The sequence below is a fragment of the Camelus bactrianus genome, chromosome 6, assembly GCF_048773025.1.
Source record: "Camelus bactrianus isolate YW-2024 breed Bactrian camel chromosome 6, ASM4877302v1, whole genome shotgun sequence".
Classification (NCBI taxonomy): Eukaryota; Metazoa; Chordata; class Mammalia; order Artiodactyla; family Camelidae; genus Camelus; species Camelus bactrianus.
Genome location: NC_133544.1, coordinates 85,106,455 through 85,133,931, shown reverse-complemented (window position 1 = coordinate 85,133,931; position 27,477 = coordinate 85,106,455). Strand labels below are relative to the sequence as shown.

Below are 27,477 nucleotides of genomic sequence, written 5' to 3'. Positions count from 1 at the left end.
CTGGCTGTCGAGTCATTTTTCTCTATCATTTGAAAGTTTAGAACAGGAAACTTTCCGGCGAAAGATTATCTTCCTACAAAGACAGGATCACTGTAACTATCCCCAGGTTCAAAGAAGGAATGTGGAGAATGCGGAGAAAGGAGCTGCCAGCCTGAGAGGATGTCCCCCCTTGGCTCTCAGCTCCTGATCCACACTCCTCGTGCAGGCCTGAGGGACAGGAAACCTCAGAATCTCCTCTTCCCACCACGAGGACCCTGGCCGAGGGGAAAGCGACATGTAGTTTAGAAAGCAACTAATACCAAAGGGGTATCTTTTACTCACAAATGATAAAATTATACCCCAATAATCCTAACCTTAAAAAAAACAAAAGCACACAATTTATGCAAAGGTTTTGAGGACTGACTAAAATCAGAAAATCTCACTTATATTTGAGATGCTCTGTTTAGTTAGAATAAGGGAGTCAGGGGCCGCAGGACAGCCGGCTGGGCGGGATGCTGACATTGCTGGGGGCAGGGAGGCGGCAGTGGGCAGAGCACTGGGCAGGAAGCAGCAGCCAAGGCGGTGGCCCTGGGGTTTCATGGAGAGCTCCTCTGGAGGGCGGCGGTGTTGGGGAAACTCCCCAGGGAGGAACAGCAGCAGGCAGCCATAACCACCTTTAGAACTGGAGGCACGAGGAGATGGTATGGTCACCCAAGTCCGGTGGGTCAGGAGGGAGCCCCCGGCAGGCACCACAGCCGGAAATGCTGCACAAAGCAGGGAGTGACAGTAGCGAAATGCTGACCTCCACCCGCTCCTGCCAGCGGACTCCAACCAGGTGCCACCAGCCACGGAGGGAACCCAGGGCCTGCAGGAGCGGCCTCCAGAGGGCAGGGCAGAGAATGAACTGAGGACAGAGGATGAGCAGTGGAGGTCCCTTCCCTGGAGAAGCGACTTCTGTTTCACACATTCCGCTGTCAGCCTGCTGTAGATCAAGTGAGGTTATGGGCCAGCTGTGATGGCAGGAGAACACACTTCAGTGCAGGAACAAGGAAGAAACAGGAGGCACCTGCTGGTCCTCAGTGATCCATGCTCTTCCCCTTTGGCCCTTTTCTGGAAATGGGCTGTTTGGATTTCTCAGAACATCACAACCATCCAAGTGCATTAATCCTCTTAGAGCTCATCACCGACCCTCTCCCTGCCCTTCCACTGCAGACACTGTCCTGGCCTGGAATGCATCCAGTTCCCCTGCCTCAAGTAGCTTGCAGCCATTCACATGGGCTGCTTTTTGTCAGCCAAGCTCTGGAGAAAACAAGGGAGTCGAAATAATGGGAGTCAAGATTCCTGTTGGGTGACACCATTTATTGAAAGGCAAACTTGCTTTCTCCACAAGTTCACTTACATGGAGGGAGGAGCTGCCTCAGAACGTCTCTTGCCCATGACAAACCAAGGCCATCAAACCATATCCAAGAGCACAAACCCAACAGAATAAGGCTATTGGCATTGTTGGATGACATTCAGAAGCAAGAAAAACAATTATAAAGTTATATGATGATTGTCTCCTCAGCACTGCATTTGGCCATATACTTGTTTATTAAATATTTTTTTCTTTTTAAGCTAGCTAAAGAAAATATTCTCGAGTAGGATTAGTTCTTAAAGCAACAAACAGAAAAAAAAATGTGTACATAATAAAATCAAAAAGATGATAGCAGGTTAAAGCTGGCAAGGACCGTGGGTCCTGGTCCTCCGTCATTCCTATCATCTGCCACTCTGAGCTCATGTGTCAAGGTCACTCCTGTCAAGGCCACTGGGGTAAGATGAGCCAGAACTTGAAACTGTCTCTCTCCACTCCCAGTCCGGTGTTCCTCCCACCCGGCTCCACTGCACACGTCAGGCTCACCACCAGTCTGACTGCTGCGTAGGAGGGCATGTTTGTTAACACAGGAACGGACCACTTCCAGGGTGAGGATGCAGGTCTTCTGAATGGTGAGCTCTGTTCTCTTTTCACAGGCAGTTTGTTTCTTGCAGGCTGTCTCGTGGCTCCAGAAGCAATTGGCCAGAACGAGAAGCAGCAACTTTCTCACAAACCAACACAGATGCTGACTTTCTCCCCAAGTTCTCAGGCCCCTAGTCTTCCCCATCTCCAATCTGTAGTTGTAAGCAGGTGGAGGCCTTGCTAGCAGGCCTCCTGGCAAATATCTAACGGTGGGAGAAGCAGTGGGGAACTCAAGAACACACGAGGGTCGAAGAACCCCAGGGCTTCCAGTGAACTAGTCAGCCAACCTCAGGCTTGCTGCGTCCCCAAGAAGACAGAGGGGCTCAGCCTCTATGTCCATGTGTGTGACTGTTGTCGGTCACCCTCTTACCCCTGATGGCACTCCAGGAAGGGAGGGATTTTGAGCCACTGTATTCACTGCTGTGTTCCCAGTGCCAAGGACCGGGATGTCGTGAGTCCCCAGGAAATACCTGCTAAATGAATGCATGGCTAAAGGGAGGGATCTCTCCACACTCCAAGAAAGTAAGCAAAGGCAAGAAGCACTCCACCCAGCAGAGGCAGAGGAGGACTTGGCTCTTCTGCTCTGGGGGCCTCACCCTTAAATGGGGCTGATCGCCCTGAATCCTGTTGGGTGGGCTCTGTGGCCTGGGGGAGGCAGGTGCTCCCTGTGGCAACCGTCAGTCATGGAGCTCTTGAGTCATGGGCCACTCATCTACCAGGCTGCGTGGGGACACAGAACACTTACCTCCACCCCCGCCCATGCACATGACTCACAGGGTTCTCTCCTGGCCATGGCCCCACTGAGCTGCCTGCCCCACGCCCTGGCCAGCTGTGACTGGGCCTGGCCTCTGGGGACCGCCACAGAGGAGGTGACACCAGGAAGTGCCAGGCCACCCCGCATCCTCCCATTGACTCCATGAAACTCCATTTCAGCGACATGGCCTTGCGTAGACCTCTCCCAGTCCCAGCTTCCTCCTGCCTGGTGCCAGCCGCTGTCCCACTGACCCAGGAAGTTGGAAGGATTCTTCCAGTTTGCACAGATATGTCTCTGTCTGACTTTGGTTTCTTTTCCTCCTTTTCCTCACATAAACCTGAGATCCTGCTCAATCTGCCTCTTGTCCACACATCCTTCCAGCTTTCAAGAACTTCTTCTCCTTCCGCCTCCTCCTTCCTACCCACACCACACACAGCTGCTCATCACCCCTTCTCCCATCCCCATGACCTCACTGCACATCACTCACCTCTTCCTCAAGCCCAAGTCTGTGAGCCTTGTCCCCAACCTCCCCCGACAAGTCCCCACCCAGTGAGCACCCCGTCCAGGGGCCAGAGAGCACAGCCTGCTGCTCCAGGAGGTGGGAGGAAAGCACTAATAAGACACCACGGGAAGGCTCCATCCTCCCAAGGAACCACATCATTTGTCAAAAACTTTACTTACACGTCTCCCCACCCCACCTGCATAGAAGAAATTGCACTGGGTGACTGGAATTGATCTCGGCATGGTTCAGAAATTACAACAAAATTCTAAATAAAATAGCAACCAAGGGCCACAGATACAAGTGTCCTCTGACTTTCCTTCCCTCTGTCAACAAGGCATTTACCAAGACCGCTTGAATTTCTCTTCTCAGGATTACCTGCCCCTTATCACCACAATTCCTTTTTTCCAACTCTGATGTCCCGAGTGGTCTTTATTCTACCTCCTCCTGCCTCTGCTCCATAATACTTAACAACCTGGTAGCTTCCTGCTCTTTTTTTTTTTTTAAATAACACTCAATAGAGATGTGTGAACTTTACAAACGAGCCACCCGACGAAGCCTCTGTAACATTCCAAACTGGAAAAGCAGGCGCCCAGGAGAAGGTCTGATTTAAAATATGTACAGTGTATACATCGCCACCCCACTCCCCTGCACGACGACTATTTAACAGGGGCTAGCACGTGGGCCCTTGCCCTTGACAAGGGAGGGCGGGGGTCCAGGGGGCACTGCAGGAGTGCTGGCAGACAGCTGTGCAGAAGGGGGCTCCACCCCGCCAGGTGGGCGGGGGCGGCTCCGGGCCACAGGTGTCTCAGTACCGCACTGCAGCAGCTGCCGGGTCAGCTACCCGGGCTGCACCCAACACAGATCCCAGGAGGAACGTAAAGTCATGGGGAGGAGTCGCCTGGTGTGTGAAGAGGCAGCGATGGGGCATGGGTACTCCCTTTCCTGCCTCCTCCTGCGGCGGCGGGTCCCTGGAAGTGGGCTCAGATCTGGCTGACGACGGTGCTGTCCTTGGGGAAGGCGTAGCTCAGTGGTGCCTCATAGAGGCTTCCCCCATCCGTGCTGAGGTCGTCGTCATCATCCATGTCATCCAGCACTTTGCTTGGCAGCTTCTTAAGTCTGCAAAGCAACAGGGGGCATGTTTCCTGGCCCTGGACTGGGGCTTACCTCTGATCTGGAGCCCAAGGGGTCCTGGGCTACTGCGTCACATACAAGCACATGAACTTAACCATTCTGCACCTGGTAGTTCCTACACCCCAGGGAGCAGCGCGGGAGGCGAGAGGCTGCTGCTGACAGGCGGGCTGGGTGGCGCTGGGCTGGGCAGGGCGGGGCCGAGACCCATAGCACTCACTCGTGTTTCTCCCTCAAGCTCCAGTGCGGCAGGGCACTGCATTCATTTCTGTTTTTCAAAATACTGCAACTTGATTATTGAGATTTTTGGTGGCCCTTTATATGTTGCCCCTAATGCCAGCCTGGGGCTGGTTCTCCACAGACAGGCCCTCTTTACAGGATTCTCAACAGGCTCCAGTCTTCTGCATTTGTGAGCCAACTCCCTGGGCAGCCAGCAGAAAGCCCCAGGTCACCGCTGGCCTCCAAGACTGGCCCAGCTCCGTGAATTAGCATGAACCTAATCTCCTGCCCTCACTCCAAAGCCCCTGGCAGTGACCTTGAGGCAGGGAAAACCACCCCCCACCTAAGCCGGCATCCTCAGGACCCGGGCCAGGGAGCTGAGAGAGCAGCTCTCTCTGGAAACCATGCGAGGGATATGCTCCTTCTTCTGAGGACACAAACCAGAACTCTATCTCATTTCTCCATAAGTCACATCCATGCAGGACCCCCAAGTTCTAGTCCCAGAGCGGCCCCCTCCATGGGGGTATGAGCTAGTCTTACCTTGCTCTAAGCCCGAGTTTCCCTCTTTGGACAACAGGGATAATACCTGCCCGACCGACACTGGGACACTGGGATGAGGGTGACACAGGTGATGACACAGATCACACCTTACTGAGCACGTGGGGCAACTAGAGTGGACACAGCCACTCTCATCTCCAGGACGGGATGACCCCAAAAGGTGATGACAAGGGATCAGCTTGAGGCTGCAGCAGTGAGAATGCTGTGAAAGCATCGTGCTGCGCTATCCTCCAGTGTCGGGAGGTGAGGTCACTGCACTCGCCCACCTTAAGTCCTTCTTCATGGAATTCAGCTGCCCCTGCAGCTGCTCATTCACATCCATCTGCTCCTCCAGCTCCCTCTGCAGCTTCTTTTTGGAACTTTCCAGTCTGTCGATTTCCTCCTCGGCCTCCTCCACCTGTCGCTTCATTGCTTTCAAGCGCAAGCTCAGCTGCAGGGAGAGAGGGGAGGGCAGGCTGTGAGCGGGCAGGTGGCCCCGCCCAGCAGAGAGGCCAGGGGTCCAGCCCCTTCTCTCCAGGCAACAGAGATATGGCAAAGGGGGCCACCAGCCTCACAGGAAAGTAGAGATAAGACTCCAAAGCAGACAAGTCTACTTTTTAAAAGCAAAGATCAGGGTATGAAATTTGCTGAACCCCCTACTGAAGTGGGCTAGAAAGGCCCAGGTCCATAAGGTAAGGGACAGAGAGGAAAGGAAGTACCTGGTCCAACATCTGCCTGCCCACCCACCCACCCACCAAGGCCTCCCCAGCCTGAGACAGGATCCACAGAGAGCCCCGCACCTGGTCCTTCTGATCGGTCAGCGACAGGTGCTCGTCATCCACCTGCATCACCAGCTCCTTCACCTTCCGCTCCAGCCGGCGGTTGCTGAGCTGGAGGCTGGCTCGGTCCCTGGGGAAGCAGAGGACCATTTCATCGCAGCCCTAAGGAGGCCCAGCCCAGGGCTGCCTGGTTGACTGAGGCTTAGGGTCAGAGACACAACTGTACAGGAGGGAAGCGCTGCGCACTGGACAGACAAGGAAACAGGGGCTCCGAGAGGGGGAGTGGCTTTGCCCGAGGCTGCAGAGTTAGAGAGGGGCTGAGCCGGGGCCAGACCTGCCCCGAGTTCTCCCAGCCCCAGGCTTTCTTTGGTAAGGCAGAGGGTCACAGACTGCCGGGCTTTGAGTGTTTGGGGTTTGCTCCAAGCAGCTCTGGCCCAGTCCCAATGTCCTACTGAAAATGGATAATGTCAAGTGCTATATGTACATACACATCCCCACACTGCTTCAAGGAAAGTAAGGGACCATGAGTAAAAACTGAGACTTGTCAAGTTCAACCTGGTGCTGGCCCTCTGACTGCAAGTCTGCGAGCTAGCTGCAGAGAACCCTGGTGCAGGAAAGGGGTGTGGTCATCTGATCCTGTGTCCCTCCCCACACTGTGGGGGGATACACCCACCTCTGACAGCCACTCAGCCTCTGCTTGAATACATCCGGCCCTCAGAGCAGAGTCAGCCCCTCACCTCTATTCCAGCTCAAACTCAGTAGCCTACGAGGCAGCCTGTCCAATTTAGGGCATAGGGAAAGGAGCAGCCAGTCTAGTGGAAAGCTAAGGACTGAGCAGTGGAGGTCCGGAGTTTTAGTCCTGCTACAGCAATATTCTGCCAGGCTACCTTCCTTCAAGTCACTCACTTCAGCGGGTCTCAGTTTTCCCATCTGTAAAATGGGAATAATTTTCCAGCAGGACTGGACTTGCTCTGCTTTCTTCACAGGTTTACGAGGATGGGAAGAGACACAAGAGTGAAAAGAGTAGAAGGACTTCTTAATGTAATTGTACTTTATAAGCACTGTATTGTGAGTGGAAAATGCAATGTCTTAAAACTGTATTTAAAATTGGCAAAAAAAAAAAAAAACAAAAACAAAAACAAAAACCCAGAGCCTCTACACCATGGCTGGGCCTGGCTCACCGCTCCTCGCTCTCCAGACGGTCCTCCAGCTCAGCAATCCTGGCCTCCATCTGCACCACCAGCCCTTCTTTGCTGGACCTGTAGGAACCTTCCAGGTGGATAATCCGGCTCTTTAAGTCCTTGTTCTGGAATCAGACAGGGAGACTGTGAGGGGCCGTGTCCACACTCTCTGTGCAGAGCACAGCACAGGGCGGGACGTGTGGTCAGTGGCTGTGATAAGCCTGCTTTCCACATTAGGATGTGTGGCCCCAGGGGCCCTGGGGAAGTTTCCAAGGAAAAGCTTTGCACTCCAGTCCCCGCCAGCTAAATGAAGAGATTCTATCTCATTCCCTTCTGAGCCTGAGTGAAGTCTTTGGCATGTCCTAAAAGTTCTGGATGTCAGTGAGCTCGACCTTGGCCTCTTATATACCTCTTGGGGGCAGGACAGGAGAAACAGACTCCTTCAGCAATATCACATGTCAAGTTCCGTAAAGAACTGACATGAATAGCATGTAAAAGAAATAATGATTCAAGTAAGCTTTGTTAGCAGCACCTGCATTTGAGGACACTGGTTCATTATTCTCTTTTCGTTCAAATTTAGCCCTCTTTAGGATCTAGAAGACAACACTCATTTGCAGTCCCACCTCTCCCCAGCCGCTTAACTTCCAAGCACATTTAATATAATTGAGAATGACCTCTTTGGAAAAGGCCTTAGAGACACCTCTACCTCTTGGGTGAGTCATGCCCCAGAGTTCTTGGGGTGCTGTGCAAAGAAGGCTCGACCAAGGGGGTCCAGTCCAAAGTCATGAGGAGGGAAGAGAAGAGAGACTCATGGGGCCAGGGGCCCTCACCTGCCGCTCCAGGGAAATCTTGTCACACTCCAAGTCTTGCCTCACGGCTCTCTCCTGAAGCAGCTCATTCCGCACCTGCTCCATCTACACCCAAGTGGAAAAGCCCAGAGGTTAGAGGAGTTGTTCCTACAGCCTTTGCACTAAAACAGTGCCCAGGTACTGAATTCCAACCATCAAGTTAGTGCTCCTCTTCATGACAGGGGCCTCCTGCCTTCTACTCCTGAGTACAGGAGCTGCTTCTTGGATATTCTTGACATCTCAGTAATTGCAAAGGTAATGGATACAAGCAACAATAAGAGCCACAGCTAACCTTGCTGTTATGGGCTGAACTGTGTCCCCACCAAGAAGGTACACTGAAGACCTAACCCCTAGGACCTCAGATGTAACCTTATTTGGAAACAGGGTCTTTACAGAGGCAACCCAGTTAAACTGAGGTCATTAGGGTGGGCTCTGATCCAATATGACCGGAGTCCTCGTGAAAAGGCGAAGTTTGGCTGAAGAGACAGACATGCAGAGAGCCAAGACAGAGAGACACGGGGAGAATGTGCTGCGATGATGGAGAATTGGAGTGAGGCACCCACAAGTCGAGGAGCACCAAAGACTGACAACAAACTATCAGAAGCTAGGAAGAAGCAGGGAAGGAGTCTCCTGCAGGTCCGGAGGGAGCACGGCCCTGATGATATTGTGATTTCGGACTTTCAGCCTCCAGAACTTTATATGGTACAGTCCTGTTGTTCAAGGCCACCCCGTTTACGGCAACTCTAGAGAACTGGTAACCTGCTCAGCACTCCACACACACTAGCTATGACAGCCCCCCTCGCCCCCCGCCACCACAGAGGTCCTATCATCCCTGCTGAGGACATCAGGGCCTGGAGAAGTTAACTGACTCGTATGCTGACCGACCACCCCAGCTTACCAAACACCGAGGATGGGCTCAGGACACAGGACTTCTGCACTCAAACGGGGGAGCCCCAGGCAAACTGGGCCGAGTCAGTCACCCAGCTTGCCCAAGATCTACACAACTAGGAACAGGGGGCGTCAGTGTTCCCCTGAGCTCGTGACTACTGCATTACAAGCTCAAGCCTCAGAAAGGGCTCCCACGGTCAGCATATCTCAGACGTTGCTAGATTCCTCCCTTCTTAGGCCAGAAACAGAAGTCAGCAAGAACACTCCAGGTGTCCTGGCAAGGGCTAAGCGTTACTGAGGATTTCTTCTATATTAATAGGAAATGAGCCCAGCTGAGCGGCATCTGGAAAAAAATCCAGCCGCCTGTCTACCGGCATCTCCACACCCCATCCCCAGTGGGCCTTCAGCAGCAGGGAAAAGCACTTCCGAGGTGGAGGCCCCAGACCTCGTTCCCAGGGCCCTCCAGCAGAGGGCAGCCTGGGGAAGCCCAGAGAACCTAGAAGATGAGCCAGGAAAACAAAACGGCCAGTTCCTTCTTCAGGCTGGGGTCCAGCCTGCCTAAGAGATGTGCACGCAGGAATCCCCGCACGCCCAGGCAGCTTCCGTGGCAGTCTCGCCCTGCCCAGCCTCAGCCTGGGTCTTCACCTCCCATGCAAGCACCCTAGTAAGTAAAAGACAGGCTCATCCCTTCCCTGCCATCCGCCTGGAGAGCAAGACCTGGGGGTCCTGGAAATAACGACTGAGGACACCCCACCACACTGGGCTAGACTTGCACCTCCCACTGTCCTGACCGCAGGGTGTGCACAAGCAGAGTGGTGTGGCTGGCGATAAGGAATGAGGCTGGTGGCGGGCAGGGCTGGGACACCGAGGCCTTGGTGCCATAGGAGGAAGCTGGGACCCTCCCCACAGGTGAAGGTGAATCTGTGTGATCCGAAAAAAAAAAAGTTCAAGTTTGCATTTCCGATCAGCAGGCCTCTGAGTCACTGGGGTTGCGAATTTGCCAGCAGAGGACACTGAAGTCCAGGGCAGTTCTCCACGTAACTGGAGGAAGCAGGACCAGAACCCAGCCGAGCCTATGCACAGCCCGCTATACCCGATCCACTCTGGCTCTCTGGACCAACTCAGTGAGAAGACATCAAGCAGACATTAGGGTTTAGATACGGCTGTCACGAGAAAACCAAGACCCAGGGAGGCAGTCAGTCTCCTTAGGGCATCTTTGGCACAGCAAGGAAAAAATGTCAGCTGTGCACAGGGTCAGCAGGCAGAGCACATAAAACTGCCCCCACGCCCCACTCCTCCTGCCTGGCCCCAGGGCCCTTGAGAATCACATGCTGCAAAGAGGGCCCGGAACGATTCCTGTAACTGCTCTATAAGCACAAAGTCCACAGATAATGAATGCAGCCTCACAGCCTCACTTGAGCATGGCTCTGAACCAGCCAACCCTCACCCCATGGAGGTTGTCAGCAGGGCTGGGCCACAGGACCCCGATGTGCCTCATGAGGGAAATTGTTCTGTTCACGCCCGCTGGGCAGAGGCCAGGCTTCACTGAGGACACAGTTAAACTGTCACTGCATCAGGAAGCAATCACAGACAGGCAACAGTGGCCCAGCCTCTCTTTCTGGCTCTGCATCCACTTGCACATGACCTCGGTCGTCCCACCTCTGGGATGTGGACCCCTTCTTCCTAAGCAAGGAAGTTGACCAAGGCAGCCTGGGCCCTGGCCTGCAGTGAACATGCACTCGGGCGTTCCCCCTACTGCAGGGCTGTGGGGTCTCCATCTAAGGCAGCCACGGGCCCCGGCCTCCATCCTTTAGCTACAGTATCCACCCTATCTCTCCACTCTTAGGAATGTTGCTGCAAAAGACCCACTCTGTCAAGGTGAGAGGGAGCATGTCTTTGTGAACACACACACACGTGTGTTGGTGGAGGAGTGGTCTTGGAAGGACGGGGTGGGCTCTTTCATTTGTTCAGACTATATTACGAGCTCCAAGACTGGACATCGTGACAGAAACACCAACACAGTCCCTGACCTCATTACAGGCTCCCAGGGGACATGCAAACACGCCCTGTACATGCGATCAGTGTCACGGCAATGGGGAAGGATGGTGTGCTGGGGTGGGGAGCATGGCAGTGGTCACAGCCTGGACCTGGAGGGCCAGGGAGAGTCTCCAGAGAAAGGGACACTCAACTGAGACCTGAGTGAGGGGTCAGGGTAAGGCAGGGCAAAGGGACAGGAGAGAAAAAGAGGGAAGAGAGCTGATTTTCCCCAATGTGAAGGGACAGAGAGAGAGAAATTCAGTAGCTGTGGGTGTGAGGCCAAAGCCCATCAGAAGACAATACAAGGCCGGCAGGGCCGAGGCCAGGGGCTCCGCGGCTCAGAGCACCTGCCGTGGGGCAGTGCGCGCCGCTCCGGGCCTGAGGGAGGAGCAGGGAAACAGATCAAGAGTCCCCGGCAAAAGGAGCAAAGTGACCATGAGTGTCAGAGCGTCTGTGTCCGAGCCCATTCTCCCTCCCGGAGCTCTCTGAGGCAGAAGTTACCAACCCCATTTTCCAGGCGGGAAGTTCAGGAAAGGAGAAGCAGCTTTGGGCTGGAAACCAGTAGGCCCCTCAAAGAAAGACAAACCCTAGAAGGAGGAAGAGCTCCGGGGGACTTCAGGGCCGAAAAGGAAGCCACACCTACAGTGCTGCGAGGCGCAGGAGCGCTGTGCAGGGATCTAAGAATTGTCCAGGGGCCCTGGCGGGGGTTCAGGACAAGCCCTGTGACTTAACGTAGCAGCCACTGGCCAGGCTTGCTCCCTCAGTGCCATGGACTGGAAATTCTGGATCCCAAAAGGAAACAGACCTCCCACGCGGAGGGGCACTCAGGAAAGAGCATCCCCGAGGTCTCCACAGGTTCAAGACCTCCCTGGAGCACCCCAGGCAGACGTGACTCTCCGAAGGACAAGCAGAACAGAACAGTCATTATTTACACCCCATCACATCCTCTCAAAAGATGGCTATTAAAATGGAAGTGTAAAATAAATCAGAGTGAAGAACAGGAAGGAACAAATGTGCGGTCATAAAACTTAACAGTTACCATCACCGTGCAGTCAGTTTTTCTTGAGTCTTTTGGAAACCAAGGCTTTTGGCAAACATGACAGACTTCCTTCAGTTCTTTGAGAAGGGCAGCCTGACACCAAATTCTAAAAGAAATCTACCACACGGCGGTGCTGTGGACAATGCTCTCAACAACCGCTTTCACCGTAAACCACAAGTGATTCAGCCAAGCTCCTCGGTACAGTCATCACCAGGACTGACCCAGTGACTCAGGAATATTCCATATCAGATCCCTCTTACCCCTCTTAGCCCACACTAGCAAAATAGGAGGAGGGGGGAGGGAGGGAAGGAGGGAGAGAGAGGGAACAGTCTAAGTCTGGCTTAGCTAGCTTCCTCCTTTAGACCAGGGAAGTATATCTGAAGCTGGAAAAACACTTCTTTACATAAGCTTAGCACTTTATGAGCTGTTTACCCTTCAACTATATTAAACAGACCGAACAAAAACTTTCCAATCAAATTAAAAACAGAACAGGAGCCGAAGGCAACAGTTTATCACAGCTGGATTGAAAGAATGCTAAACCCTGAGCATGGTGATCGGAAATAACAGTATCAGATTCCAGTGGGTTTATGTCAGAGGCACCCGTGACCCGAGCCAGCTCTCAGGATTAGAAGCAGCTGCCTTCTGGGTTAATGAAAAGCCAGAGATATTTATGATTGCTAATAACAATATTTAACCCAATCACCTGTGTTTACCATTGGGCTGTAAAGGGGTTGGTGAGCCCACACTGCTGGCTAGTACTAAAAATGATAATCACAAGAAAGGAAAATGATTATTAACTGACTGTACACTTTGGGTTTTTGAGCAGCCTTCACGATAGAAGGCAGTTCTGAGACCAGGATCATTTTAATTAAAGAAAAAAAAAAAAAAGAAAGAAAGAAATCCCATTCTGATCTTTCACTCACTGACTGCAAAGGAGACTTATTTCCCAGCCCCATATCCCCCTGGTGCAGACTGAGGAGCAGGTGTGAGCCAGCCACTTGGGAGCAGTTCCCAAAAGTGACTGTAGAAGCCCACAACTTTCTCCACTGGGATCTATCCTGCAGTTGCCAAGGCAACGGGCAGCTTCATTCAGCCCCTGGGAAGACTGCGATGCCACCCAAAGCTCTCAAGCTGGTACTTTTCCTCTTGCCTGCCAGCCGCCTAGGTTGCACAAATGGTCCTTCCACTGGGCTGGGCTATCTGGCCTCCACGGCCAAGAGAACACTGCCCCATCCAGACCCAGCTCTACTGCACACTATAGCCCTCAGCCACCAGCAATCACACAGTGGTGCCCAAGGGGCTAGAACGTCAGCCTACAGGACACACTTAAAACACCAAGCTGGGCCATCTGACTCCTGCACGCATAAGGAGAGTCAGGAGAGCATCAGGTGAACATAACTCCTCACTCGTGTGAAGAGACACCGTGGCATTATGTTTAACTTGGGAATAGAGACTCAAACACTTGGGGGGGGGTGTCCATAACCACCCTCACAGTCTGATGCGGGGATGATGGAAACAGGTGGGAGGCAGTGGGTTGTGGCTCCACATCTCTTCTAAGCCTTATGACCCGAGGCAGCCACTTAGCCGCATAAGCCCTGAAAACAACATGAGACAGTATGCAAGTCATGGGCACAGCACCCCGCACCTGGGGGCTCCTCCGGAAGGATGGCAACTGTCACAAATGGAAACACGGTTTTGGAGGAAGGAGAGGAAAAAGGATTTCTCTGGATTTAAACAGACCAAAAGCCAGTAAAGCATCCACTATTTTATTCAACTTTCCTTCAACTTTAAGAAGATCCTAAGCATGTATGGAAAAGGAAAGCCTTCAAAGGGCTGGGAACTTACAAATAATGTTGCCAGCATTTATTGAGCATCAGATGTGTGCACGAGAAAGGGGAAACAAGAACACGGATAGGACAGAATGTTTGATCTCACAGCTGCCTTTCCTGTCCTCTGCCCCTGGGAACGGCCTGGCTGAGACTTCATTCAGGCCCCCCTTCTCCTCCCCTCACTCCCACTCCCTTCTAGAACACCGTGTATGCTTCACTGTTCTGATCAACAACCTTCCATGGCTCCCCAGTGCCTTCAGAATAGAGTCCATTCAAAACCCTCAACCTGCCCCTCCTATGACTCCCTTATGGGAACCGGAAACCCAACCAAGCCCAGTAGTCCACTCACTGCTCTTCAAAAAGCTAAACAGATCCTACTTCTCAATCCCTGTTCACACCCTCCACTCTATCTAGGATTCCGTTCCTGTTCCTGCGTTTGCCTAAATCTCACCCTTCCTTCAAAGACAGCTCCAGACCAACCTGCCTGTAAGAACATCCATTTCAAACAAGACAATCCACTTATTCAGCTGCAGCACAGTACCTGTTCCCTACTCCGCGTGATCCTCTCGGACAGCAAATCAGAGTTGTTTCTTTCTTCTTCCAGCTCCATCTCCAGCTGAGACACCTTGTCCTAAGAAAGAAGTTGCAAACACAGGCTACTTAATCGCACTGGCCAAGTTTTTAGGAGCAAGGACTGCCCTGTGGAAGGACACCCCCAAGGGCAGACCAGAGCTGAGGACCATGGACTGGAGTTTGGGAAAAGGATGCATCTTTTTCTCATACTGTCCAAACAACACCTTTTTTAAAACTGTGCTTTATTGCTTTTATAATGTAAAACACAATTATGCAACTAGAAAATACCTAAAAGGAGAAAAAAAATGTTACCCCAAACCCTAACATAAGCACTGAGTATATTTTAGCATGTTTCCTTCAAGTCTTTTTTTTTTTCTCCTTCTGAATCAATAATTTTAAAAAGATCTACGTAAGCCTAACAGGTATCTAAGTCACCTGTTAAAAGATAATGAGGAAACTGGTATCACGCAAGGCACACTTCTCTACTCTAAGCTCAGGATAATGTTCTTCCTCTTTGCTGCCAAGGGTTTCAAGAGCCCCTCAGGAACACAGTCCATAACAACCATTTGCACCTGCCTCTTTCTTCTAGGGACCCTCACATACTCAGCACCACATAGTCCCAAATCCGCATCAGAGCGACAGAAAGACAGTACTGGCCCACTGTGCTAAACTGTCTTCCTTGATGGCTCCTGATATAACTCACTGAGTGTGAAGAGAGAAGCACTTCAAATTAGCTTTGAGTACAAAACAAGGAGGCTTCAAACACAAACCACCCCACCTAGGACTGGGGGGGTTGTGAGGTTTGTACATGCGTTTCTCCCATCACTAGCCCATGTGCCCTACGTCTGGGTTAAGTCGGAGCCACAAGCCACGCACACTAAAAACTAAACAGCATTGTGAGTTTTTACGCGAATCTGTAGCATCTGTATGTAAATATCGTATGTTGCCTCTGCGACCGTTAAAGTTGGCTGACAAGCCTCCATACACACCAAAAGTTAAACCTCACAGAACTCATGTGAATGAGTAAATGTCTGTGAACGCCTTCCCTGTTGTGAGTGAAATCTACAGAGAACCCAGAAAGCTCTCTCCCAGGAGCCAAGAGTCCCAAAGATCAACTCAGAACAGAGAGCCAGGTCCTGCACAAAACCTCCTGTTTGCTCAGTGGTTCCTGACTCGTTCAAGGCCAGTTTCACTCAGAATCACCAAGGACCCACCACCGCTGCATTTATACACAGGCAGCCACCTGAGTTTCTGGGTTTCAGACATGCCCATCAGAGCCCTTGAGTCTGAGAACTGATTTGTTAAGTGAGAGTGAAGGAACAAGCAAGATACAAGTCATGGCAAGACAGTTCCGCCAGCCGCCTCTTAGGGGAGGAAGCACCCTACCGCGCACCTCACAGCAGTGGGGTCTTGAGAGTTGTTCATTTTGTAATTAACGGAGAAACAGCTAAAATATGGCACAGGGGCATATGAAGCTTAGCCATGCCACTGATTCTAGACTTTGAGTTAGCAAGAGGAAATGTCCCTTTTAGTCAAATATTCTAGAACCTGGCAAGCCAATGTTGAGCTAAAAGCATCTCTTTCACAGGGATCTCCTCTCACCGACAATCCGCACTGTACGGAACGCAGCAGGCACATTTCCAGGCCAAGGAGAAATTGGCCCCTAATGAGATCAGAGCCAGGACATGAGCAAAATATATAGCAGTCTTACAAAACAACAATAAAACTGTAATCTGGTACTTCTAGCCTCTAAAAGGGCCCATCTAATAAAATCGTTAATGGCTGAAACACCACTCCCTAGATATAAACTGCTACTAAGTCCCCTGGAGGTTTTAAAAGTTATTTCTATTTATTTGCAAAACTGAATCAGGAATTCCATTGGTTTTAAATTCCAGCTATCTCTTGCTGGCCCTGAGCACTGTCTGACTTTTACCAAAACATGGACAATGTTACCTTCTCCCACAGGTCTGAGGATGATTTTTCAGGTCTCTCCCTCTCTAAACTCCACTGGGATGGGGAGAGGGGTGTACAGGGGTTACAGGGGGGAGGGAGCTTCCAGTTTGGAGTTGGTTTTGTTCATGAGGATTACTCTTTTTGTAAGTTCAGCTGGACTGAGTTGTTAAGATTTTTCCTATATTCTCGTTAGGCTGTTCATGTTTGGATTCCATGCCTTGATTCACATTTTCCTAACGTGTTGCGCTTCCATCTTGTGACCTGGTCACCCCTAGCTGGTGACTCCACTGCACTTTCAGACATACTGTCCTGGACTATGTGTATTCAAAAACGAACTGAGCCACAGTGTGCTGCTAGCTTTGGCAAAGCTGGGCTATCTGTAAGGGAAAATGGGCCAGAATCAGGGAACAAGTGGAGCATGTGTTGCAGCAGATGAGTGCTGGGTGTCGCCAGGAGTTGGGGGTTTGGGTCCACGGCACAGCTCAGCCTTCTCTAAGTTCAGAGTCCTGCCTCGTTTGTAGGCGAAAGCACCGCCCAGGTAAAGAGCTGTCTATGTGCCCTTACATAAAGCCACCAAACCTCTCTGGGGCTCTGTTTTGCTTCCTCTTCAAGACAATGAGGGAACTACACTAACTTATTTCCATCGTTCCTTCCGGCTCTGACAATCTTATGAGTCTATGAGCTACAAGCTCCTTCCTCAAATCAAGAAATCGCCTTCCTAACATCTGGCTGTCCAAGAGAATGAAAACCAAAGGCTTCCCAAACGCTGAGATGGGTACATAACGGCTGCTTCCCTCGGGCCCCCTCCTCGCTCTCCCGGACCCTGGCTCACGCCCGTGCAGCCCACAGACCTCCATCTGCTTGACGAGTCTGCCTCGGTCATCCTTGAGGTGACTCTTGGCCTCCAGCTCATACTCCAGGTCCTTGAGCGTCTGCTCCAGAAGCTGCCTTTTGGTGAGCGCCTCTTCCTGAGCTCTCTGGTAGTCCCGTAACTCTTCCTCCATCAGCCGCATCTGGAATGAGGAGGAGCTGGGGTGTTTATCTGGGCAAGTCAGGAGCACAGAGATCTCAGCAGACAGGGCACAGGCTGACCCTAAGATCAGGGTCCCCCACTATACTGTAGACGAGAAGACTGTGAGCAAGTGCCACCTCCCTCGGCCTCAGTTCCTATATAAAAAGCAGCCGTTTTCCAGCTACAGAGCGCGACCCACAAGATTATAAACTCAGTTCAGCAGATGTTGGCAAGCCTTAAATATAACAGAAAAAAATATCAGAGTAATACAAGCAAATAATGTTTTGTGAAATTTTCTATTAGACATTCATATATTTGTATGGATCTAGGTATCACTGGGTTACAGGCAAGGTACCTTTCTTACTGTAGGTCATGGCCAAAAACACTTGAAAGCCCCTGAACTAGGTAAGCGCTTCCCAGAGTGTAGTTTATTGCCCACCTGTGTCAGGGTCCTCTCAACAGAGATTTAAAGTTAGGGGGAAATGAAGGGAAAATAGCGACCCCCAAAGCAACCTGCAGGCACAAAACTATTAACATAAACACGCACATGACGTAAAAGCCACTGCTCTAGAAGAGCATTATGCTTTCAGCTGTCATGATTTACAGTGTGTTGTTCCTCCACAAGGTGGCACTGAACTAACAGCTCTGAACAAAGTGCAGCAGACAAAACACTTGATTCACATGGGGTTGTTTGCATTTTCCACTCCTCTGGAATCTCCCCAAGGGGACTAGCGGGCTAGCCAGCTCAACATACGGTAGGTATTCCTTAAACATCTGTGTAGACTAACTCTGTGAAGCCCAAGGCTGTCTGTTTTGTTCTCAACTTCCTTCCCTCCTGGAGGTGGCAGAGGGTAGCAGGTAAAAGTGGAAGAGAACACACCAAGGGTGAATTTCCCTCAGGGAAGACACAACAGCCAGAGCGACTGGCAAACTCCATTAGAGAGCACCCGCCTTTGGTGCAGAAAAGTCAGGGAAGCCTCAAGGATGGTCTCTCTGGGGAGCCAAGAGGTGAGGCTAGTTTAGGAAGCCCAGAGGGAGGACGAGGAAATGCGTGCCTCTCTGGGCGGCTGACAGCAACACCTGACGCTTCTATGAGCACAGTCCTGAAGAGGACATCCTCAGACCGAGACCCTAGTCTGGTCATGGGTGGGGACAACTGTGAGATGAGACTCTGAGTGAAAGCGCCAAGTGAAAATCACCCCGTGGAGAAAGGATGACAGGACGTTCTGTGGAGGCAGGGCGCACTACACGCCAGAGCATGAAAAACAGTCTCTCCTACAAAGTGTGTTTAAAAACAACGCTCTGTGCTTCCATTTCCTGATTTGCAATATTATGGTAACTATAAAATCTACCTTAAAGAGCTGTCGTGATCTGCAAATCTTGAACTTCCATTTTATCCCCTCCCACCCCCCTTCCCCTCTGGTAACCATGAGTTTGTTTTCTTTGTCTATGAGTCTGTTTCTGTTTTGTAAATAAGTTCATTTGGATAACTCAGCTATTTACTGGGTTTTTTAAATTGTTACTGTTGGCAATTTTCACCATGGTAAGTCAGATCTAAATTCTAAGTAATTTTGCTTAATTATACAAATTAAAATAAAAATAAACAATATATTGTGGTTCTCATTAAAAAAAAAAAAAGAGCTGTTATGAGACTTGAGTGACACCCCAAAAGAACATGGGTTTTTGAGTTGGAAAGACTGACAGATACACGTACAGTTCATATTTCCTTCTTGGTATGCTTCTCCAGGCCCAGCATGTCCCCACCTTCCGACGGCCAGCCGGTCCCTCCTAGCATCTAGGGCGGGCTCTGTCACACACACACGAGTTCTCGGTGTGAATATGCCCCAGAGAACACCCAGCACCGTGTCCAGGATCACAAGTAAGCAAAGAACTTCTCAACCTGTAAGTGCTACCTTTACGTACTTAAAGCTGCTCTTTGCTAAAAGGAGTTCAAAAAATAAACGAAACAACAGTGAACTCTTAATTCTCTAAAGACTATCTTCAGAACTTTGCTAGCTCTACGCCAAAGGCAAAATAGGTAAAATGCCTATTCCTCTCACAGCAAAGGAGGCAGGACCGTAGCACGTAGGGTGGACGGACCCTTGCAGCTTTTTTATTTACTGAGAGTTGTAATTCAGCTCAACCAAAATGGGGTGCACGGTAGTGAACAGAGTTGAGCTTGAGTTTTTCAAGGATCCAGAGTGACCTTGGCTTATTAACTCACTTTTGTTTTAAATGACTCCATGACCTCAGCACCCTGATTTGGAGTGGTATCTGACTGCCGTTCCCTTTCAGGGTGATGAGGTGCCTGCGCCTGTCACTCAGATGGAAACCGTGTCTCACAGGGCTATCCCACTGAGGAAATCTAGGAAGAGCCACATTTGTTTTCATCATAAGGAATCCTTTGTTTTTTGAATCACTCCCCTTTTATAAATAACATGCGTCTCCATCTGGCCTTAACTAGTCTCTCTGGATCTGTTTCCTTATCTAACTAGAGGATCTCTAAGGTTCCCTCCAATCCCAGGATTCTAGCAGAATAACATTATACAACAAAGCGATGGGAAGCCCTATACAGGGGTCACTGTGACACAGATTTTCTGAAATCAACACAGCATACCAGATGTTTGCTGGTGTTCTGGCAAATATCTGAATCCCCCCGCCCAATTGCTGTTGAAATGAAAATGATTATTTTTCAATGCCAAAGAGAACTGTGATGTCCAGATGCTAATTTCGGCTCTTACTTGGAGTCCTGTGTCATAAGACCCTGAGCCAGAGGGGATCTGTTCTCAGGGTCCTGTCAGAAGTGCTCTAGAAGCCTGTAATAAATATCCATTGTTTTTTCACAGGGTTTCAGCGCTGACTCATGGGTGACTTTTCTTTGATCATCAAAGGTAATAAAAGTTTGTTTTTTAAAGAAAAACTTGTTTTCCTGTTGAATCTTAGTGCTCTTGGCGCTGCTTATGAGGAAAAAAAAGAAAAGCCAGCCTTAAAATTAAAAAAAAAAAAAAGAAAGAAAGAAAAGAAAGAAACCTAACATCAGTGTCCGGGATGCATACACCCTCTGCCATGCAGTCTCACGTGCTATCTCATTCAATTGTTAAATCATTATGATTTCGTATCCTTTTAAAGAGGTACCAACAGATGCTGAGAAAGCTGCGGTAACGTGCTCAAGGTCACCCGGCTGGCAAGAGGCAGAGCTGGAAACCAGCACACACCGTACTTGCATTTTGGAGACGTCAGCTTTCCATTAAAATAATCAAAAGCATTCCCTTTATTTTCCTCTGTTCTTGAAAAATCAAGACTAAAAGGGAGCTAACGTTTGGGTCACTTTGCTCTATTGTTCTTAAATATAAAAACCAAGAGTATGTTTTAGCAATTTCAGCACTCATAAATTCCTGAAGATTGCTTTTTGTCCCCTTTATTGTTGTGCTGAGACTCTTACCCGCCACGCCTACCCTAATGAAAGTCTGTGGTAAATGAACAGCAAAAAAACCCAAGTTGGTTACCGTAATTCCCATTCTAGGATTAAATTAAAACATTAACACACACAGATCATTTGGACACAGCCGGGCACACCACTGAGGCTGCACAAATGGCAACAAAAGTTTTTTGGAAGAAAATCTTGGACTAATCATGAAAATGGTCAACTTAAAAGTCATATAATTTCACCTCGGAGGCCCTGGGTCCTCAGTGTCTTAGAATGCCATGCGCCACAATGAAACCACCCCGAGAACCAAGCACAAGCGCTGTCTTAGGAATCCACCGCAAGTCTCTCCTAGCAGAGTTTCAAAGCAGTCCCTTGGAGGATACTCTGGACACGGGGTAAACCGGGAACTAACCCAGCCAGGCATTACCTCATCCTGCATTTTCATGGCAGTCAGACGGGACTTTTCCGCCTCCAGAGTTTTCTCCTTCAGCTGCCTTTGCATGTCTGCAAGCTCCCTGCGATTTTTCTCCTTGTACTCATCCAGCTGGTTCTGGAGCTCCAGCGTTGATGTGCGGGACACCTCGACGATGTCAGCCATCTGGAAGAGGTGACATGGGTGTGAGCCCACCCTGTGATGCTCCGTCTGGGGCCAGGGAGCCAGGTTTGGGTCCCCTCTAAACACAGAACACATTTCCTCTTCCTTCTCGAGGCTCCTCAAAGACTGCAAAGCACCTGGTCATGGGCTGCCCCGGATTAGCCACCTCTCACACAGGGGCAGCGTAGAGGCGGGAACGGGCACATCTTTAGCCCTGGGTCGTATCCTTCCCCTGCCGCTTACCAGCTTTATGACGGGGGCATTACCTCCCTTCTCTGGGCCTCTGCAATGTCTTCGGTAAACATACTGAAACTGTAATCTTAACCTTGCAGGGCTGTAGTGAGAATTAAAACGATACACAGATAGAGACAGAATTCTAGGTAGATACAGAATAGCTGGGAAAGTGCTCACAGCAGGTGTCACAAAACGGCAAGTACTCGAGTCAGCTCTGGACTGCAGGGAGCTGATGGGCTCCCCTTCTGGGTGTTTTAGTGCGGAGATGAGCAGAAGGCCAGCAAGTACCAAGCTTTAAAACTGCCTTTTGTACTCCTGGACAAGAAAGAGGTACAAATGCATAGATGATGCACAAAGGCAGGGGTTCTGGTTCAGGAAACATCTGTGAAGTCTTCACTGACATGACAGGCTTCCTTGAGTACCTGAAGAGAGGACCTGGTCCCAGGATCCAGGGGGTACAGGCATTTTCTAGACCAGTTTCCCTGTAACTGGGATTATCAACAAGTCTGAAGAGCTGCTTCAGGGGATCTGCAAATCTCTGACACTGTGCTGAGACACAATGCAGGTCTCCTCAGCTCTGCCAGGCTCAGGGGGGATGCGGCGGCGGGTGGCTGGGCCCCGCAGCCTCTCCCTCCTCCTGCCCCCTCACCTCCTTCTGCAGTTTCTCAATGGTCTTGTCAAGGTGCCATCGCTCTGTCTCCATTTCGTTCTTCAGTCTCCTTAATTGCTCCTTCTGCTCGGTCTCATCTTTTAGCTTCTCAGACAACTGCTTCTGCTCCTGGGTGGCCTGACTCAGATTTCTCTGCAGACGGCAGAAGAAGGACAGCTCTGTCACCTACCTACCAGGTCAGCCACATGAACAGGTGGCAGAGGGAGCGTCACAGCCACACCACAAAGCAACCAGCCCTGTTGCATCTGTGATAAGTAAAAGGATCAAAATTAAGCCATCACAGAGACACAAGGACACTGTTGGTTCTGAAACTCAGGGACCAAAATGCAAAGTTGACTTTAGCAAAAATATACACAGGAATGAAGGGGCAGACAAAAGATGCATTACAGAAATACGGAAAATGGCCTAAGCTGCTGGAGGTGGTGATTCAGGATAGTGTCCAAAAATCTGACAGAGTTCACGCCTGAAAACCAAGGTAAAGTTATATATTAGACTAACAGAAACCTGCAAATGACATCTTGCAGTATGCAGCATTGCACGTGATGTTCTAGACTTTTCTCTACTACGTACGTGATTCTTAGTTACAATAGCTAAAAATGAATCTGTAAGAAAAGAGTACATTGTCCCATGGGCCAAGAATCCACTTGGGTAGAGGGAGTTATAATCAACAGAATCCATGGGTTGGACTCATATACAGAAGAAAAGGAACTTGGTAGTGCACAGGATAATGAACCTGATGGACAGAAGGTACTAAATGGAAGAGACATTAGTCAGAAAAAGTGCATGTGGGTAGTTATTCAGTGAATCAGCACCAAATACTAGCACTTATCATGAAATGTACCATCTTGGGTACAGTGTTCCCCCTGGGCTCCTCTGAGGCTCTCATCTCACAGCATCACACAGACCGATGTCCTTTATGTAAAAAACAGGCAATGCTAAAACAAACAAACCTAAAATATCTTAGGAAGATTACAGTGGCATCTTTGAATGGCTAGGCATTAAGACCTTTGGCATAAGGATATCAAGGAGGGGGCACAGCTCAGAATGACCCAAACATGAACTAGAACATCTGAAAAAATGTTAGTTACCGCGGGCTGAATGTGCATTAAGCACAGGTACCACTTAGGATCCACTCACTCAGTCTCGTGTCCCTGCAAAGCCTGTAAAAAAGGCAGTGGTTTATATTTGCACAGTGCTTAACAGTTTACGAGATGCTGTCACGTGCAGTAACTCAGGCATCTTAAAAACATTCACAAATCAACTTCAGGCACTCCCGGTTTTGCAAAGCTGGCCAACCACATGACCTGGGGCCAAAAAAGCTACCCGTGGAGGGCTGTGCTCAGAGGAACAGCCAACACAGCCGGGCTGCTGAAGTTAATTACCACAGGGACCAAGATCAACAAAAGCAGTTGGAAAAGAAGGTGGTAAAAGAAAGGTAATCAGGAGTTCAGTGTGGGGCAATTAGCGGGAGTGCATCCCACTACCTCCAGCTGGGCACACACCAGAGAAAGGGTCAGCCCCTGGGACTTGTGTTTGCAGTTGATTTAGTGGTGCTGGGACAAGGGGCGGCACACAGATCGGGTAAGGTAAGTGAGGCATGGTTCTGTTGTGTGGGAGAAAACTCTGAGGAACAGGTATCTCAAAATATCAATTCCTGAAAAACAAAAGATATGGAGGGCCATTGATGCCTTCCTGTAGAACCATCAGGATCCAACTCAACCCCTCCCCTGCAGATCCCAGCAGCTTCCCTCATTCTTCCTTCTGGATCCCAGTCCCAGGGGCTCCATCCCACCTTCATATGGTGAGTGCATTTCTGCCTCACCCTGGCTCAGGGAGGGCTCCCCGCCTGACCTGGCTCTGCGGTGCCCCTGGAGATACCCCAGGCTCAACCCCTCAGAGCCTGGGGCCTGGCCAACACCTTCCCGCAACCTTAACACACACACATTTGCCTAGAAGAATAGTTTTGCTAAATGATTTTAAAACTATTTCTTGTATGCTTGTCTCTACTGCAGAGTGGTAAGATCTGTAAAGGATAGAAATAGATTTTCTATCTGGGTGTGTCTCATAGCCCAAATTCACTATTAGGTATATGGTAAAAACTCAGTGGTTGAAAATTAATACCTACCCCAAAAAGTGGTCTAAAGATTTCATATATCAGAATCACCAAAAAAGGGTGGTGGACTCCTTAAGTAAAATGCAGAATCTACCCCTTTCTGATGGAATCACAATTCTTCTTAGAGTGGGACCCATGAATTTGCATCTGAAAGTTACCCAGATAATTCTAACAGATGATCAAGTTTAGAAATGCCATTTAGAACAATGTTCTGCGTCTTCACTTATTCAAGAAATATGTTCCAATATGTCACTGCTGAGAAAATGTCTCAAATTCACACAAAAAGAAAAGCAGCAAACTTGGTAACTTTGCTTTGAGGAGTCAGGAGTGAAATGGTCTCCACCAACAGCAGCACTGATTTGGGACAAAACTTTAAAGAAAATGTATCAGGCCAGAGAACTCAAAACACAAGGTTGGCGATTGGACAGTGAGTACCCTTGGGCTTGGGGACCACTAACTGTCAACGCATGCAGAGTCTTTTACTACATGGCTGAGCGAGGCCCAGATTCGTCCGTATTAACAATAACCAAGTGGCAGGTGAGCCTACGGGCTTAAAGGAATGACAAGCTTGATCAGAAGGAAGCCTTTGTCACACCTTAACCATGGACAGCAAAAGCAGTGGTGCTTTCTTCTTCTGTGGTCTCAATACACAGAAGTCCAAGAGGATGGGAGGTGAAGGCATACACACCACACCCTGCTAGCCCTCTCTGAAGGAAAGAACTACGGCTTTCCCACCTGCAGAAGTAATTTCTCAAGGGAACCAGAGGCGGTTCTGCCTTGAATGCAGCTCAAGTAGATTTACACAGCAGCACAATCCTAAACCCAGTGGCAGGGCTGAGGCAAACCAAGAACAGCATCCCCTGTAAGAACCTTTGCCACTTTCTGACAGAGCTGTGATAAATTAGACCTAAGTTCACGTGGTCTTCAGCTACTACGTAAAGACATATTTACACAAGAAGATGCAGCAGATTGTTAAAGGCACAAAGATTCTGAAACATAAAATGCTCAAGAGAAAGAAAGTTCCTCTCTCCTCTTGCTCTGGGGGTAAGCACCCTTCCGGCTGCCAGCTCTGGGAGAGGTAGGCAGAAAGAGTCATTGAACTACGGTTCCCAATTTGAGAGAAGGCAAAGGATTTTTGAGTGCTGGTGCACTTTTCATATCACTACTTTAGAGACCAGATAATTCAGATAAAGATGCTGAGGCTGTTGGGCCCTTTTAAACTTCTTGCTGGATTATGCTGCCACCACTGGTTAGCACAGCCACAGGCTGCACGAAACATTCTTGCCATCTCAGCACCGCTGGGGAAACAGGCCTGAACAAAAGTAACACGTCAGGGATCGCTTCCAAGGCAAGGACGGAGATCCGGAGGTGGGGGCGGGTGGGGATTACATTCAGATCTTTAGGCCTTGAGGCCATGATCTGTTCTCCCCACTGAATTCCCTCTGAGCTGTAGATTCACAGCTGGTGAACCACTTCCTTCTGTGTGAAACTTTCTGGCTTGACCAACGGGTGATACAGACGGAACCATAATGGCTGTACCCAGTGCCTGGTGTGGACGTGATGACAAAGGTGCAGGTCTTTTGTAGAGTACAAATGTTTTCCTCTCTTTCTGTCCCCAGCTAGTTCAGAGATTTAAACCCTGCACTTTGGTTGCTGGGTTGTAGCCATCACAAGCCTGAAACAGCAGCACAGTGACACTGCCATTCACAGAAAAGCAGCCAAACAAGGGTTTGTAACAAAGGGAAAGGGAAGGAAAAGGAGAGAAAAAAGGGAAGGAAGGAAGGGAGGGAGGGAGGGAAGGAGGGAGAGAGAAAAGAGAGAAAGGAAGGAAAGAAGGAAGGAAGGGAAATCCAAAGAGAGAACAGTCAAACACCAACATTTGGAAAAAACAAGCTTTACTACGTGCAAAAATACGGTCCCTGTCGCAGCCAGAGAGAAGGTGCAGAGCGGGGACTTGGGGGCAAGAGCTGTGGAGCCTCAGCTGACCAGAGTGAACCCTCGTACCAGCAGGTTCCCCTCCTCTAGCCCCGAGGAGATGAGGCTGTGTGTGGAAGGAAAGCTGCAGTTAGGCATTTACAAATCTGAATCCTGACTCAGCACCTGACACTTTTCATGTGCCACCCCCCCACTCCAGACCTTGCCGGGCAAGCAAGTCCTGATGGAAAAGTTTAACAGCCTCCTCTAAGACCACTGCTTAAAAACACTGCCTTTTACCTCCTGAGAAACTTGCCTGAGGGATGCCTGGTGCAGCCGGTTCTTTAAAACCCGAGAGCAGGTAGAAGGAAGGACACATCTGAATCAGGCAGAGGTCACTGTGCAAAGTCAGCTTAGAACCTCGGCGCAGACCTTTCTCTTTTCTTTAAGAATGTACTTCAAACAATCTTTCTAACCTTCAAATGGGGAAATCTAATTTTCTAAGAATCTACTGATTTTGAGTTCAGATAGCTATCTAACTTCAAGGAAACGACTTCCTCCTGCTCCTTCAATAGCCATCTTGAAGGATTGTACTCTGATGAGTCTGTTTGCCCAGAAGAAAAAGGAAATAGGCTTCGGCCACGGAGCTGGCGGCCTTCTCACACAACTCACTTTTTTTTTTTTTTTTGAAAGCTGTCAGGCTCTTTAACGTCGAGAGCAGGACTCCTCTACCTCGGCGCTCCGGACATGCGGGGAGTTCGGCGCTGTGGGAGCTGTCCTGTGCTGAGCAGGAAGCATGTGGAAACACATCCCTGGTCTCTGCCCAGTACAGGCCAGAACTATCCCCCCAACTGTGACCACAAAGCTGTCTCCAGACATTGCTAAATGCCCCCCAGATAAGAACCACAGGTCTAGATGGACAGCATGAGTCCAGGATGGTTATCACTACAAACGGGGCTACCTAGAAGGAGAGGACCCATGCAGCCTGCACATGCAGCTCTGGCTTCCTCTGTGGGGGATGAAGACTACAGCCCTCCATGTTTACCTGAGCATCTTCCAGCTCACTCTCCAGGGTCCTTCTGGCTGACGTGGCTTCTTTTTCTTCCTTCCTTGCGTGCACAAGGGCCTCCTCTAATTGCCGAGTTTCTCCCTACAATGACACACGGGGTCAGTGCACCCCCAGATGTGTGCTGTGCCCATGAAGCTGACTTGGTGGCGTAAGAGGCATGCAGGAGACAGCCACAGACACAGCCAGGTGACTGGTGACGACGTG

The 27,477-nt window shown here is 50.0% G+C and overlaps 1 protein-coding gene across 3 annotated transcripts in view; it reads right to left on the bottom strand.

The window, feature by feature from the left end:
- Positions 1-1,317: 1,317 nt before the first annotated feature.
- The window catches only part of CGNL1 (cingulin like 1), a 144,068-nt gene continuing 117,908 nt past the window's right edge, over positions 1,318-27,477 (bottom strand). For 2 of the 3 annotated variants that reach the window (XM_074366188.1, XM_074366189.1), the window contains exons 10-19: positions 27,250-27,354; positions 22,157-22,309; positions 21,106-21,276; positions 17,091-17,252; positions 14,255-14,344; positions 7,903-7,986; positions 7,073-7,197; positions 5,913-6,021; positions 5,400-5,563; positions 1,318-4,344 (exon numbers count right to left, since the gene is read on the bottom strand). In XM_074366188.1, coding sequence (XP_074222289.1) covers positions 4,209-4,344; positions 5,400-5,563; positions 5,913-6,021; positions 7,073-7,197; positions 7,903-7,986; positions 14,255-14,344; positions 17,091-17,252; positions 21,106-21,276; positions 22,157-22,309; positions 27,250-27,354 — 1,299 coding nt within the window. In that variant the 3' untranslated portion in view covers positions 1,318-4,208. The remainder of the gene's footprint in view (positions 4,345-5,399; positions 5,564-5,912; positions 6,022-7,072; positions 7,198-7,902; positions 7,987-14,254; positions 14,345-17,090; positions 17,253-21,105; positions 21,277-22,156; positions 22,310-27,249; positions 27,355-27,477) is intronic. The other variant, XM_074366190.1, reaches the window with a different exon arrangement.